Source organism: Canis aureus, chromosome 13, assembly GCF_053574225.1.
Source record: "Canis aureus isolate CA01 chromosome 13, VMU_Caureus_v.1.0, whole genome shotgun sequence".
Classification (NCBI taxonomy): domain Eukaryota; kingdom Metazoa; phylum Chordata; class Mammalia; order Carnivora; family Canidae; genus Canis; species Canis aureus.
In genome coordinates this window covers 47,046,236-47,059,353 of record NC_135623.1, presented here as the reverse complement: position 1 = coordinate 47,059,353, position 13,118 = coordinate 47,046,236, and the positions used below count along the sequence as shown (strand labels likewise).

Genomic DNA, 13,118 nt, shown 5'->3' with positions numbered 1-13,118 from the left:
GTCCTCAGATGGTGGCAGGGAGCAACACCTTGTTTGAATTAGGGTACATGCCACACAACATATGGAGGGTTTAGTCTTTGAGCAGTTGGAATGAACATGTCTTTATAAGGACTGACTTGCTTGTGAAAATGGCCTGTGGTCAGGCCACTTTGGGTAAAAGGCAGAGCCCAGATTTCCACCCAAGAGAAACCTACTCTCTAGAAAATACAAAAAAAAAAAAAAAAATTGAGACTGACCAGGGGCTTTTGGGGCAATTGTCAAGATGAACCCCTCAAGCTGGCATTGGGTATAGGAGGGACTATGGAGAGAAGTAAAATGTTAATGGAATTTTATCAAGTTGTTGGCTGAATATGTGGTAAAACCTCTTTACCACTTCCTCTTTGCATTAAGTGAAATTTATGTTGTTTATTTACAGAACATATTTCTTTGTAGGAAAATGAGTGTAAATGCTGGGTCCTACTCTTAAGGTTTGCACTGATTGAAACTGTCTTAGTCCCTTTGGGCTGCTGTAACAGAAAACCATAAACTGGGTATCTTATAAACAGAAATTTATTTCTCACAGTTCAGGAAGCTGGGAAGTCCAAGATCAAGGTGCCAGCACATTCAGTGTCTGGTAAGAGCCTGCTTCCTAGTTCATAGGAGGCCGTCTTGTGTTCTCAAAAGGCAAAAGGGGTGAGGAAGCTCTGGGCCTCTTTCTATAAGGCACTAAGCCCATTTGTGAGAGCTCCATCCAATGACCTAACTACCTTCCAAAGATCTCGCCTCCAAATACGAGGGCACAAAAGTTCAGTCTATACCAGAAGCCCAGACTACATGTGCAGATGGCCAATAACATTGCCTTCATTTAGTCTGCCATATTTTTAAGAATCTCTGAGGGGGAAAGAGATCAGGAGGACACAAAGAAAAAGGGAAATGATGCAAATCAAATAGGGTAGGCTCCAGGAAATCTTGGCCTGAACTGAAGATGGCCCATGTAGTTAAACTCTCCTGTGTCACGGTAATACTGATGGAATATGTATGAACCTGCCAAGCAGGAAGTAAGAAACAGAGTTTCTTTGTTCATTCCTGATGGAATATTGAGAATAAACCATTGCTTTCAAGTTCTGGTTCCTCTCCGGATTTATTTGCTAGTCTCTATCCTTTATAAAAAAAAAATTTTTTTTTTTCTTTTTCTCCAATTGTTTCAGCCTGGTCTTAAGCTGGGCTAGTTCAAGGCAAAAGGAGGTCCTGTTCTGAAGTTGGGTGAGAAATAACAAGGCAAGAGCACCTTCTTGTGGCTCAGTGGCAGGATAGCAAGAAATGTTAACTCCAGGATTTACCCTAGGGGAGAAATGCCAGGAAATGATTGGTGGGTAGTGTAAGCTTTGGAGTTCTATTAAGGTAGGTGGCACTTTCCTTAGATCATTTCTTTAATGCCATACAGTTACAGACCATGAGGTCAGAAGTGCAGAGAAAATACAGTTTTTAAAGCCATGAATGTATTATAGCACTAAGACTATCATATGCAATTATTTTGTTGTCAATAAGCCATCAGATATATTAGAGTGATTTGTTTTGTTTTGTTTTGCCTAAGTGTGTGACAGGAAAACAATGTTTAAATTGATATAGGTCATCATCTTTACTAGCATTGTTGATCTAGAAGTGTTGCATAAACAATAGTAAGAGCTAGGACATTATTTTATACTTTCAAATTGGGTCTCGAACATTTAAAAGTTTTTCACTGGCAGATTTTTTCACCATCTGTATAGATTACAATCTATTTAATAAAAGATAGAAACAATGAAATTAATTGTTTTGCCTTCTCCAGAATTTAAGAGAAAAATCCTGAAATTGGTCCTGATTTCTGATGCCAGGAAATCAGGAAATGTAAGAGAATATTTAGCAATCAGAGTGGCTTATCTCATGGTAATTGGCATATGTGCAATTATAATTTGCATTCCAGTTACTGAAGCTGAGAAAGCCTTGCTCAGGTTGAACATACGGTGAGTAGAAGATCTCTTTTTCTAAGAAATAAGATGGAGAAAGTCTTTGGAGAATGGCCTCACTGAACTGGTAAGTTAGCTTTCTCCGGATTTTGGTGATTTCCCCAGTTCTTCCATAATTCCTCAGTGCTCTGGCCATTTTCTGGTAAGTCATGGTCTTCCGGTTGCCTTTTCTTTTCCCCCAAAGTTGGGCAAGTTTTTCTTTGTTTTTTGACACAAACTGAAAGATGCCTTTGGTTTTATCTACCCACTGAATACAAGATGCCATCTCAGGATTGCACAGGGATTCATGAAGGTATTCGAATAGTCGGAGCTTCTTCCTGCCTAAAATGGAGAAAAACAACGTCAGACTTCACTGTGGCTACGCATAAAGAACAACCTCAGGAAGGGTTTGTTGAGTGACTACAAAATTCAAAGCTGCATTGGGACTTGAAAGTCAAAGGTCTGTTTGGCCTATTGAAGTTTTTTTTTTTTAATAAATTTATTTTTTATTGGTGTTCAATTTGCCAACATATAGAAGAACACCCAGTGCTCATCCCATCAAGTGCCCCCCTCAGTGCCTGTCACCCAGTCACCCCCACCCCCCGCCCTCCTCCCCTTCCACCACCTCTTGTTTGTTTCCCAGAGTTAGGAGTCTCTCATGTTCTGTCTCCCTTTCTGATATTTCCCACTCATTTTTCTCCTTTCCCCTTTATTCCCTTTCACTATTTTTTATATTCCCCAAATGAATGAGACCATATAATGTTTGTCCTTCTCCGATTGACTAATTTCACTCAGCATAATACCCTCCAGTTCCATCCACATTGAAGCAAATGGTGGGTATTTGTCGTTTCTGATGGCTGAGTAATATTCCACTGTATACATAAACCACAGCTTCTTTATTCATTCATCTTTCAATGGACACTGAGACTCCTTCCAGTTTGGCTATTGTGGACATTGCTGCTATAAACATCGGGGTGCAGGTGTCCCAGCATTTCATTGCATCTGTATCTTTGGGGTAAATCCCCAGCAGTGCAATTGCTAGGTCATAGGACAGATCTATTTTCAATTGGACCTTTGTTAGAGATGTTGTAAAAATTTTTGTACTGTCCTTCCCTGAAGAAGGAAGCCTAAAACCTTTATCTGGATCTCCCATCTATCTGTCAGGTGGTCTCTCTTCACAATTAAATCTTGACTACTAGTTTTATGTTCTATGTCGGAACAATAAAACTGAGCAAAATGAATTGCAAAGCTTAGTGGTTTTAAATAAAGAGAAGCCTCACACTTCTTTCTGATAAGAAAGTAAATCATTTGAAAGGGCTTTATTCAAATGAGTTAAGTCAAATGAGGTAAGGAATGTGAATGTATTTTGTAAGATGCAAAATAGTATTCAAATATAAGGTAATATTAGTGAAAATAATAACAAAGACAGGTAAACAACAACAACTGTAGGTCTACATTATGTGAAAAATAAAGATTAGAAAACACTGGAGTGGAAAAAGCCAAAACATCTTCATGACATTTTGACATAATTTATGAGCAATGACAATGTGCATTGTGACATTTTTCATTGCTGTGAAATAAAATGATACTACCAGAGTTTTTTTCTCGTTAGAAATACAGCCCTTTATATTTCAGAATGTCTAGACAGAAAACTTTAGGAAGATTTGCCATTTTGATTTTTGTTCAGTTGATTGGATGTCAGTGGACAACAGCCCAATTTGTGACTTGGCATTGGCCTGTAAATATGATGCCTTACCAGATCTGTCAGTAGCTAACACATCCATGGCCAAATTCCCTTTTTCCTTAGAGAGAGTGGAATAGTGGATTCTCAAAATGCTTTGAATAGTCTCTGGAGAGCAATACTCTTGCATCAGTCATCATTCATCCCAAAACCTCAGAGGTTTTTAAGATTATCTTTTTGCCTTATATTATCTTGAATTTACAAATTGAGAAATGGAAGGGACTTACCAAAAAAAAAAAAAAAAACACATTATAAATTAAAGTCATAGTCTTAAACAAACACTGTCTCTTATCCCGTGGTCGAATCAATGATAATGGATCCTCACCTCTTAAAATTTACTTTCAATTTTGAAAAAAAAATTGTTAATTTTTATTAAAAGGTATTATGTGCTCAGAGTAAAAGATTCAAACAGAAGCACAAAGTGAAAGTAAAATTCCAGTCTATTCTGCTACATATTTTTTAAAATTAAAAAAATTTTTTTTGCATATGAACATATGCATATCTTTTAAAAATACCAGTGGTATCATATTATTTTGCACTTTTTTTCCACTAAGACACATAAATTAAATCAGAGGACCAACACAGAAATTAGCTATAGATGGTAAAATACCCAACTGTTGACAACGGTTACTTCTGAGACATAGTATAGGAAAAAAGAAGAACACTTACACTTATTCCTTGTGTATTTCTGAATCCTTTGAATTTTTAATAATGTGCATTATTACTTTTAAGTTATGGAATTAAAAAGGTTTAAAACAAAAAATGTACTTTAGAGTTCTTTCTTTATCAATACATAAGATATGCTTTCATGTGTTTTAATAGCTATGTGTTCTGTTCTATGCATGTACTAGTTTTCTCTAGATAAAGAATCCCCAAATTTTGAATTTCATTCTGTTTCAAATGTATCCTTATTTCAGATAGAAGATGAAACTTTAAGAACAGAAAATGGTGGATGATATATGTCCCATGCTGGCAAAGCTTCACAACATAAAACATCAATGAAAAGATAGAGACTTTACATCCTGGAGTGAGTCTGTATATTTAGAATTTTGTTCTAGGATACAGTATTCTAGGATGCAGAATATCAGAACAAAACTAGTTTTCAAAAAAAAAATTGGAAAAAATTTAGAAAGTATGATGAAGTATCATTTTAAAAATTTCACTATAAAATTATGATGCACCTTACACATCTCTGTACCTTATACAGACTAGGTAAGTTCCATTCTTTTACTACAACAACATTGCAAGGAATATCCTAATGTATATAGGGTACACACACACACACACCCCTTATGGTATCTTGAGAAATTATCCAGTGACAGGCTACGAGCATAATGTCTTACATGGGCTTTCTCACTTAATTTTCACAGCAATCTTACAGTGTTTGTACAATTATCATTATTTGTTCTTTGAATGAGGACACTGTGGTACAAAAGGTTAAGTGATTTTCCCAGGCTCACACAACTCACCCAGAGTTTACACTCAATCACTCAGTTACATAGTCTTTAAGAGTCAAAAGATATTAACATTTACATTTTTGATCTTTATTGCCAAATTGCCTTAAAAAACTTTGTGCCAAGTTACACAAGGGAGTCCTCCAAGAGCACATGTACACGTGTGTGGCCCACAAGGTAGCCAGCAGAGGCTACTATCCTGCTTTATCACTTTACTCATCTGTTAGGTGAGATCATCATCATCTTAAATTTATGAAATCGACATTTCAAATTTATGAAATATTGAATAGTTATGGGACTTTATTTGCAGAAAACTTAATAGAGAAGACAACTTCTATACCAAGGCTGTCACAATTAGAATAAGATTGCTAGGGATCCCTGAGTGGCGCAGTGGTTTGGCGCCTGCCTTTGGCCCAGGGCGCGATCCTGGAGACCCGGGATCGAATCCCACATCGGGCTCCCGGTGCATGGAGCCTACTTCTCCCTCTGCCTATGTCTCTGCCTCTCTCTCTGTGACTATCATAAATAAATAAAAATTAAAAAAAAAAGATTGCTAAAACTACTTTTGGAAAAGTTCCCCTTTCTATACCCTCAAATATACACACATTATCTTGAGTACAGATTTATTTGACTGGAGTGACACTTTGTAGCTTCACAACATTTCTATGAAGCAATAGGAAGGCTTCCCCAAGATGAACGGCTTAGAGTGGTTCAATCTGTCAGAGGTAAATTTTTCTTAATCTCAATATGAGAATATTTTGCAAATGCTGTTCTACAGTCAGATATGAAATACCTTTAAGGCTGCTTTGAAGAAGATTTAGTTCTTTTATCTATAAAAGGAGTAATGGATCCACATACCTTTTCCTCCCTTTTGATGGAGAACAGCAGGTTGTACCAGCTGGTTTTCGGGGATGTTTGGCAGAGACTGATGAATATTTCCTTCAAAATAGAGGTCTGCAGCACTGTTCTATATAAATAATGCAGCAGGATGTTAAGTGGGACTTTTCCTGTGGCCCCCAATTGATGGCTAAAGTCAAAAGCTGAGAACAAAAGGAGTGCTAAGCATCTCCCAAATTCTAAAAAGCACAATCCTCAACTGCAGCCAGATATCTCCCAGGGCACACAACTAGCCTCACACCCACATAAGGAGAAGACCAAGGAATGGAAGGTACTCTGGCTTTATGAAGACTTTCATATCATCCCTTCCCTGTGAGAAAGAAGACGGGGATGCTTCCTTCTTCTCCATAAAAACCCCCAGTGAGAAAGAAAATTTAAAGAATTATTAGTACAAAATTGAAGTGCCAGCAGAAAGAGGAAGATGGGCTTCTGTTCCTCTGTTGGATGCCCATCTGAGCAAGAGGAGACATGAGGAGAAAGATGGTAGCCAAGGGAGGGTAGAGCCAAGAGAGGGGGAGGAGGAAGCAGCCTGAGCTGTTACCATTGCATAGAGCAAGGATTCGTGGGTCTCTATGGATTAATTCAACAAAGGTGGACTTGAACCATCTTACCATACCCCATATAAGAGGACTTCCCAGAGGCCAAGGAGTCCCCAACCACAAGAGGCTGTGATACAGACTGAGAAGTATGAACTGAAGGAGAAGCAGGGTTGCCAGATTTAGCAAATGAAAATATTTGGCATGCTGTATTTTACCGTCAACCCTAACTGGAAGTAGAAGAGGTTAAGCTGGAACAAACTCCCTCTTCAAAGAAATGTCTTGTGGAGAGGCCCTAACAGAACAATTTAGAGGGTCAGGAAAAGGACATTTGACATAGCACAGTTGAAGGTAATGACTGAAAAAAAAGAAAGAAAGAAAGAAAAGCCATTTCATATTTACTCTGCACCACGTTAAGACAGGTGGCAATAAGAAAGCAATATGGATGGTGCAGTCCAATAACCATCCAACTCTTGGTTTTGGCTCAGGTAGTAATCACAGGTTCATGGGATTGAGCCCTATGTCAGGCTCTGCGCTCAGCACAGAATCTGCTTGAGTTTCTCTCTCCCTTGTCCTTTGCCCCTCCCCCCACTCACTCGCTCTCAAATAAATAAATAAATCTTTCTTTAAAAAAGAAAACAATAAAAAGGACACATTAATAGAAAGATAGATGGCAGGGACACTTCGTTTGCAAGGAGTTATAACACTATCCCCGAGAGTTGGTCCAAGACAGGTGTAGCTAGCTCTGAGCTTGAGAAAGGAAACATCAGGTTAAGACAAGACTGTAGGTAAAGCCAATGCAGGGGAAGTTTGGGCTTTGCCCTATGGCTTATAGGAAAACCATCCTTTTTTGCAATTTTCAAGATAGATGAGAAGCAGTAATGAGAGAACCCTAAAAACACATCTTCATAGAGGACATTCTATGATGCTGGGCAATGACAAAGGGCAATTTCCTTCTTGACAGCATTGCTGGGAATCACCCATGCTGATGGTCAAATCCACACCACTGGTCTGTGAGTGCTTGCACAGTCCCTGCTGTCGCTAAGCTGGGTTTCAGCTAGCAAAGACCAAGTGGAAGGCAGATGTGAGTAGGGAATTTGCCTGTTACTGGGAGATGGCCTTCTGGTACATGTACTCACTATTACTGTTCTCCAATTATAGACAGGTTCCTCTGTAGGCAGCACACCATAGCAGTTAGAATTTCCTCTGACATGAGAGCAGTGGTTGATGAAAGCCAGGTAATTTTTGTAATCTAATTTAAAAACAGAAACTGCAAAAGTCAAAGTTTATAATTGCATGTGTGCATGCATGCAATGTGTATGTATGTTTGTGTATGCATACATGCTCATGTATGTGGTTGCTCCATCATGTTTTCTCCACTACTTTGCATTTTTCTACATTTATTGCATCATGCTGGTATCACAGGCCTCTTACATATCCCATTTCCCTTACTGGAGCACAGATTTCTTGCAAGCAGAGATCCCATGATTTCTTTTGTCTGGGAACTGCACGCAGTGCCCTGTATAAACGCAATATGCAAGATACTTGCATTTCACCTACACTGTCTTCCCATAGTCTATAGGGCAATAGGTGAGGAATGATAAGAATATTTATTCTTAAAAGAAAAGAATATTTATTCTTCTGAGTAGAATATCTCTTTTATGGAGGAAGGCCTAGAAGATCAATAAGAATTAACTGAAAAGCCCGTTCTGAGCAGTTAAAATTATCTATTAGATAAATATCAACCAGACATGCTTAAAAGCAAATTTTAGGTGCTAGTATTCCTATGTGAAATGCCATTCTCTGTTTCTTTGCATTTTCATATGTGACACTTTAAATTTGCATAGGCTAGGTAGCCCTGGAAGATTTTTGCCTTTGTTAGAATCAGTCCTAGATGCACTAATAAAAATGGTCTTCCCTTTTCTGATAATCATTCTTATGTCTGTGTAACCAAGAAGACTTCTGGTGTATCTGTGAGAGAAGGGCACTGACATCTTTACCTGGGGAGTACTGAAGATCTCCGGTTGAATGTTGCCTCAGTACCTCAAAAGCATCTTCAAAGGCTTGTCCCAGCTTGTCTTGTTCAACACAGGACTGCTAGAACAATAGAACCCTCAAGTTATGAAATTATTGATTGAACTTAATTTCTCTGACATACATGAGGGTTTCTCACCCATAGCAGTATTGACCTGTGAGGTTGGTTAAGTATTTGCTGTGGGGAGTCTGTCATGCGCTGTAGGGTATCTACCAGCATCCCTTGTCTCTACCCACTGGATACCAGCAGCAGCTCTGACCATCGAAAATGTCTCAGACATCACCAAATATATCTCAGGGGACAAAAATGAACCCTGATTGAGATCCACTGCTCTATAATATGTAGTATCTAGAGAACAGGATTAATTCTATAGTATTTAACATTCTTGTGAAACTTTACTAAGGAGTTGTAATAGCAGGAGACTGGGAAAAGGGATCAAGGAAATAGCTTTAATGAAACAGAATCTGAATCGCTGCTTAAAATGGAATGCTCCTGATTTCAAAAGCATGTCTCCAAGACTAAAATTAAACTTTTTTTAAGATTTTATTTATTTATTTGAGACAGAAAGGGAGAGAGAGAGAGCACATGAACAGGGAGAGCTAACGGGAGAGGGAGGAAGAATCTGAAGTAGACACCATACTGAGTATGGAGACCCATGTGGTGCTTGATCCCACCTCCGTCAGATCATGACCAGAGCTGAAACCAAGAGTCCAACCCTTAACTGACTGAGCTACCTAGGTGCCCCCAAATTAAACTGTTTTGCAAACCATTTCATACCCTTATAATCTGATCCATATATTTTATTTTCAAAAGAGGATACTCATCCTTCAAAGAGGATGTTCATCCTCCAAGTCATCCAAAGATTTTAAAATGCCAACTTACCATGCTTCATTAATATATATATATTGACAATTCTGAAAAAGATTAATAAAACAAAATTAATGGTGTATTTAATTTACCTCTGAATTAAAAGATATAATTTCTGAAAATAACTCTTATGAACCAAAAAGTACCATCTGAAGTCTCTTTAATGAGTACACATTTTTCTTCTTAAAAAATTCCCTACAAACTATTTTTTGCTTTTTTATTATTACAAAACTGTTTTGGATGTTAAAATAGCTAGAGCCAATTACCTAAATTGCCTAACTTATAAGAGAATATAAACATAACTTGGGAGAATATTTCAAAATTCTTTTAAGAGAGTGCCTGGCTGGCTGAGTCAGTAGAGCATGTGATTCTTGACCTTGGGGTTGTGAGGTTAAGCTCCAGGTTGAGTGTAAAGATTACTTACAAATAAAATCTTTAAAAAAATGTGAAAATTCTGAAAATCAGAATCCTTTTTACCTTAGCATAACTCTCCATTTATAATGGTGATTTTTTTTCCTCCATCTTTCTGGTGTCAGCCTACTAATAATCTGGTGAATAGGCTTTTTCTCTCTTGAAATGTGAATCTACATTACAAATAAAATTTACCCTGTAAAATCCATCCGTTGACTTTCTAAAATCCTAGGATAGGAACCCTGGTCTACTTTCTTATCCCTGTAAATTAGATTTCGCTTTAAATAAACAATGATCACACAGACCCACGTTAAATGTTTTTTCCTAAAAAAAGATTTAAGTCCTACAGAACTAAAAACAAACAAATCTACATAAGAAAGCGCATGTGGTTGGTCCAACATTGCTTACCATTTTATTTAGCACAAGCAACTCTGTTTACACAAGTTAAGATTTACTGTGTAAGCACAGTGAGCTTACTCATTAACACTGCAGAATACAAAGAGATGATATAATCCAACACCCGATATTATTATACATATCCATCAATATAATAATTACATCAAGTAATATGTCGAACATTGAAATTCTGTTCTGCTCTTTGAAATCACAATATCATGTCAGTTACAAGAAAACATGAGAAAAAAATCCCTAAAAAAGGTAACTGTGTGAGATGATGGAAGTGTTAAGTAATGTTACTGTGGTTATCATTTCATAATATATTCATATGTCAAATCATCACATTTTTTCACAATTTTATATGTCAAATTATATCTCAAAAAAGCTAGAAGACAGCTTTCTAATGTGAGAGATGTTGAACAATTTAGCAAAAACTTAAAAAAAAAAAAAAAGAAAACCCAGAAGTCATTGTCTGAGCTATGGTCCCTAATGAATATTATCAGTATTATGTATTTTCTAAAAGTCGTGTCAATGACTTTCAATTATGCCTCAACTCACAAGCACCGAAGCAAATATGAGTATTGTACTTTGAATCAAATACATAAATGACTTTGACTAAAATACTCCACAAAATTATCACAACTGTCACAACTGTTAAAAAAGTAGCAAACCCAAAGGGAAGAAAAAAGCTCAAAAATGTTATTGATTACTTGAATCACTTAATATTCTTGTATCTGAACAGTCAACGAAAAACATTCTTTAGGCCAAAGGAGAAAATTATCACAGGGTATTTTGAAAAACAGAAGCTAAACACTTACCAGGAAGACACTTCAACCCTTCACGAAGATGTTTCATTAATATCAGAATCGTTAAGACAGAACTGTCAAGAACTCGCTGGCAGAGTTGCATTAAATAGCTGTTTTTAAGGAAGTGCTACAAAAGGGGATTTTTTTTAAAAGATACAGTGTCCTCATGATTTCTATTTCATGATACAACCAATAGATACCACGGGCTATTATTTTGAAGAGACACATAGAAGTTTATATCCCATGGGCCAGAAGCATCCAGAACAATCCCCATGAATCCCCCACCCAGCACAAACTGCAATGCCTCTTGCCTCCTACTGCCCACCGGGAAACTCTGACCTACACAATTCTCATCTTTTTTTTTTATTCCTGGTTTCCACCACCCAGCCCCCACCCCTAATTCTAGACCCTATGTTGCCTTTCTCGCTCTGGACTTCCCTAATGGGTCTCTTTCCTCTCAAACAACTTCACTCATCCTGACCACCTTAGTTAGAGATCTCAAAGGCGTAGGCTCTTGTCCTGGCATTTGAGGCTCCTCATTCCAATCTTAGCCTTATTTACCACCACTCGTTTAGGAGAAGGAAATAGAGTCCATGCTATGGTCTTCCGTCTGTCCTTAAGTCTTTCCTCCATACCTAAATCCAGTAGAGGCTCCCAAACAGTCAGGAATGGTCTGTGCACGGTGATCGCGATACACCTGAAGCTGCTGATCTGTAGAGAGGCTTGGTTCTCTTACTTAGCTAGAAGTTCTACTGGAGATGGGTTTTGGTAGTTCTGATGGAAATCACGAGGCGCTCCCTCCACCCATAATGTGGCTTTCCCAGTCCCTTCATCTGCCCAGTTACCCGTTCCATTTTACCTGTCCATCGGAGTCTGAACTAGCGTCCACATGTACCAGGCAGAAATAACTTTCCCTTCTGGAACACGTCTCTGTCCCAACCTCACCTAACCACAACCGTCTACCATTTTAAGAGATGTCACATTTCGCCAGGGGGAAATCCACCTAAGAATTTTTTGTAAACCTTTTGGGTGGGGAGAGAGATTTTCTGTTTTGCATTGTTGGAATCTGAGCTCACCTTTGATATGGGACTATTGTTCTAGACTATTTACTTTTTTGACCCAATTTGTTATGCAAATGTAAACACATCCCCTCTTCTGAAATGTAGATGTTATAGTAACTAGTGTATAAAACTGTAATCACTAATGTTGATGAGGTTATCTCTACCATTGCCAAGTCTACGCCCTCTGCTTTGTTCCATTTGATTAATTTATTTAACAAGTATGTATTTCTGAGCTTTTTTTCTCTCCTGGACACTATCCAGCGTCCAGGGACTATAGCCCTGAACAAAGTATAATGAAGAGAAATGATATTTTTTTTGAAATGATATTTTTTTAAAGCAAACTAAACAAGTGTTAAATAATGAGGACCAAGAAAATGATAAGAGAAAGGTGATAGAGAGTATGCAGTTGTGATGAATGGTCACGAAAGGTCTCTGAGGAGAGAATGTGTGTGAGCTGAAATCTAGCAACAAGAAAGAGTGAGCAAAAGAAATGCAGGGATGCAAAGATCCAGGGAAGTACCTCCTGGCAGAGGAAACAAGGTATTAAAGACCCTTAGATAGAAATGAGTATGGTGTAGTCAAGGCATAAGAAGAAAGCCATGGGAGCTCAACAAAGTGAGCCTGGGGGCTGAGAGAAAGGATCCAGATCAACTACACAAGCCAGAAGAACCAAAAAATATATCAAAAGAATCTAAAAACATTGCACATGACAGTAGTTGGCCTGCTTAGCTCCATTTTACAGATGAGCAATCTACACTGAGGCTCAAAAAGGCTTCATGATTTTTCCTAAGGTCCATTGCTGGTGAGAGACAGTTTGCGTTGGTTCTAGATTTGGACCCAGGTAACTTCACGAGCACACTTTCAATGGCCACTCTGGGCCCTGTGTCTGCAGTTTAGGTTCCATTTGACCAGGCTTCTTGGTTTTCATGGAAGGCTCCATAGCACCCAGC

The 13,118-nt window shown here is 38.0% G+C and overlaps 1 protein-coding gene across 4 annotated transcripts; it reads right to left on the bottom strand.

Annotated features, from left to right (window-relative positions):
* Nucleotides 1-531: 531 nt before the first annotated feature.
* Nucleotides 532-11,220, bottom strand: SPIC (Spi-C transcription factor). Of its 4 annotated transcripts, none has more exons than XM_077846047.1 (6): nucleotides 11,120-11,220; nucleotides 9,510-9,541; nucleotides 8,593-8,689; nucleotides 7,732-7,862; nucleotides 6,018-6,126; nucleotides 532-2,306 (listed from the first exon to the last, which is right to left on the bottom strand). In XM_077846047.1, exons 2-6 carry the CDS (start codon nucleotides 9,510-9,512, stop codon nucleotides 1,879-1,881), a joined length of 768 nt encoding a protein of 255 aa, XP_077702173.1. In that variant the 5' UTR covers nucleotides 9,513-9,541; nucleotides 11,120-11,220; the 3' UTR covers nucleotides 532-1,878. The 4 variants fall into 4 exon arrangements, with proteins under 4 accessions (XP_077702173.1, XP_077702175.1, XP_077702174.1 ...); XM_077846049.1 differs by having other exon boundaries at nucleotides 7,732-7,844; XM_077846048.1 differs by having other exon boundaries at nucleotides 8,593-8,686; nucleotides 11,120-11,219.
* Nucleotides 11,221-13,118: the final 1,898 nt, after the last annotated feature.

What these genes read in the sequence shown, in the direction of transcription:
- SPIC (XM_077846047.1), bottom strand. An exon ending in ATAATTGGAGAACAGTAATA is followed by an intron (nt 6,127 to 7,731) that starts GTGAGTACATGT and finishes TTATTTATATAG; the next exon opens with AACAGTGCTGCAGACCTCTA. An exon ending in CCATCAAAAGGGAGGAAAAG is followed by an intron (nt 2,307 to 6,017) that starts GTATGTGGATCC and finishes TCTCCATTTTAG; the next exon opens with GCAGGAAGAAGCTCCGACTA.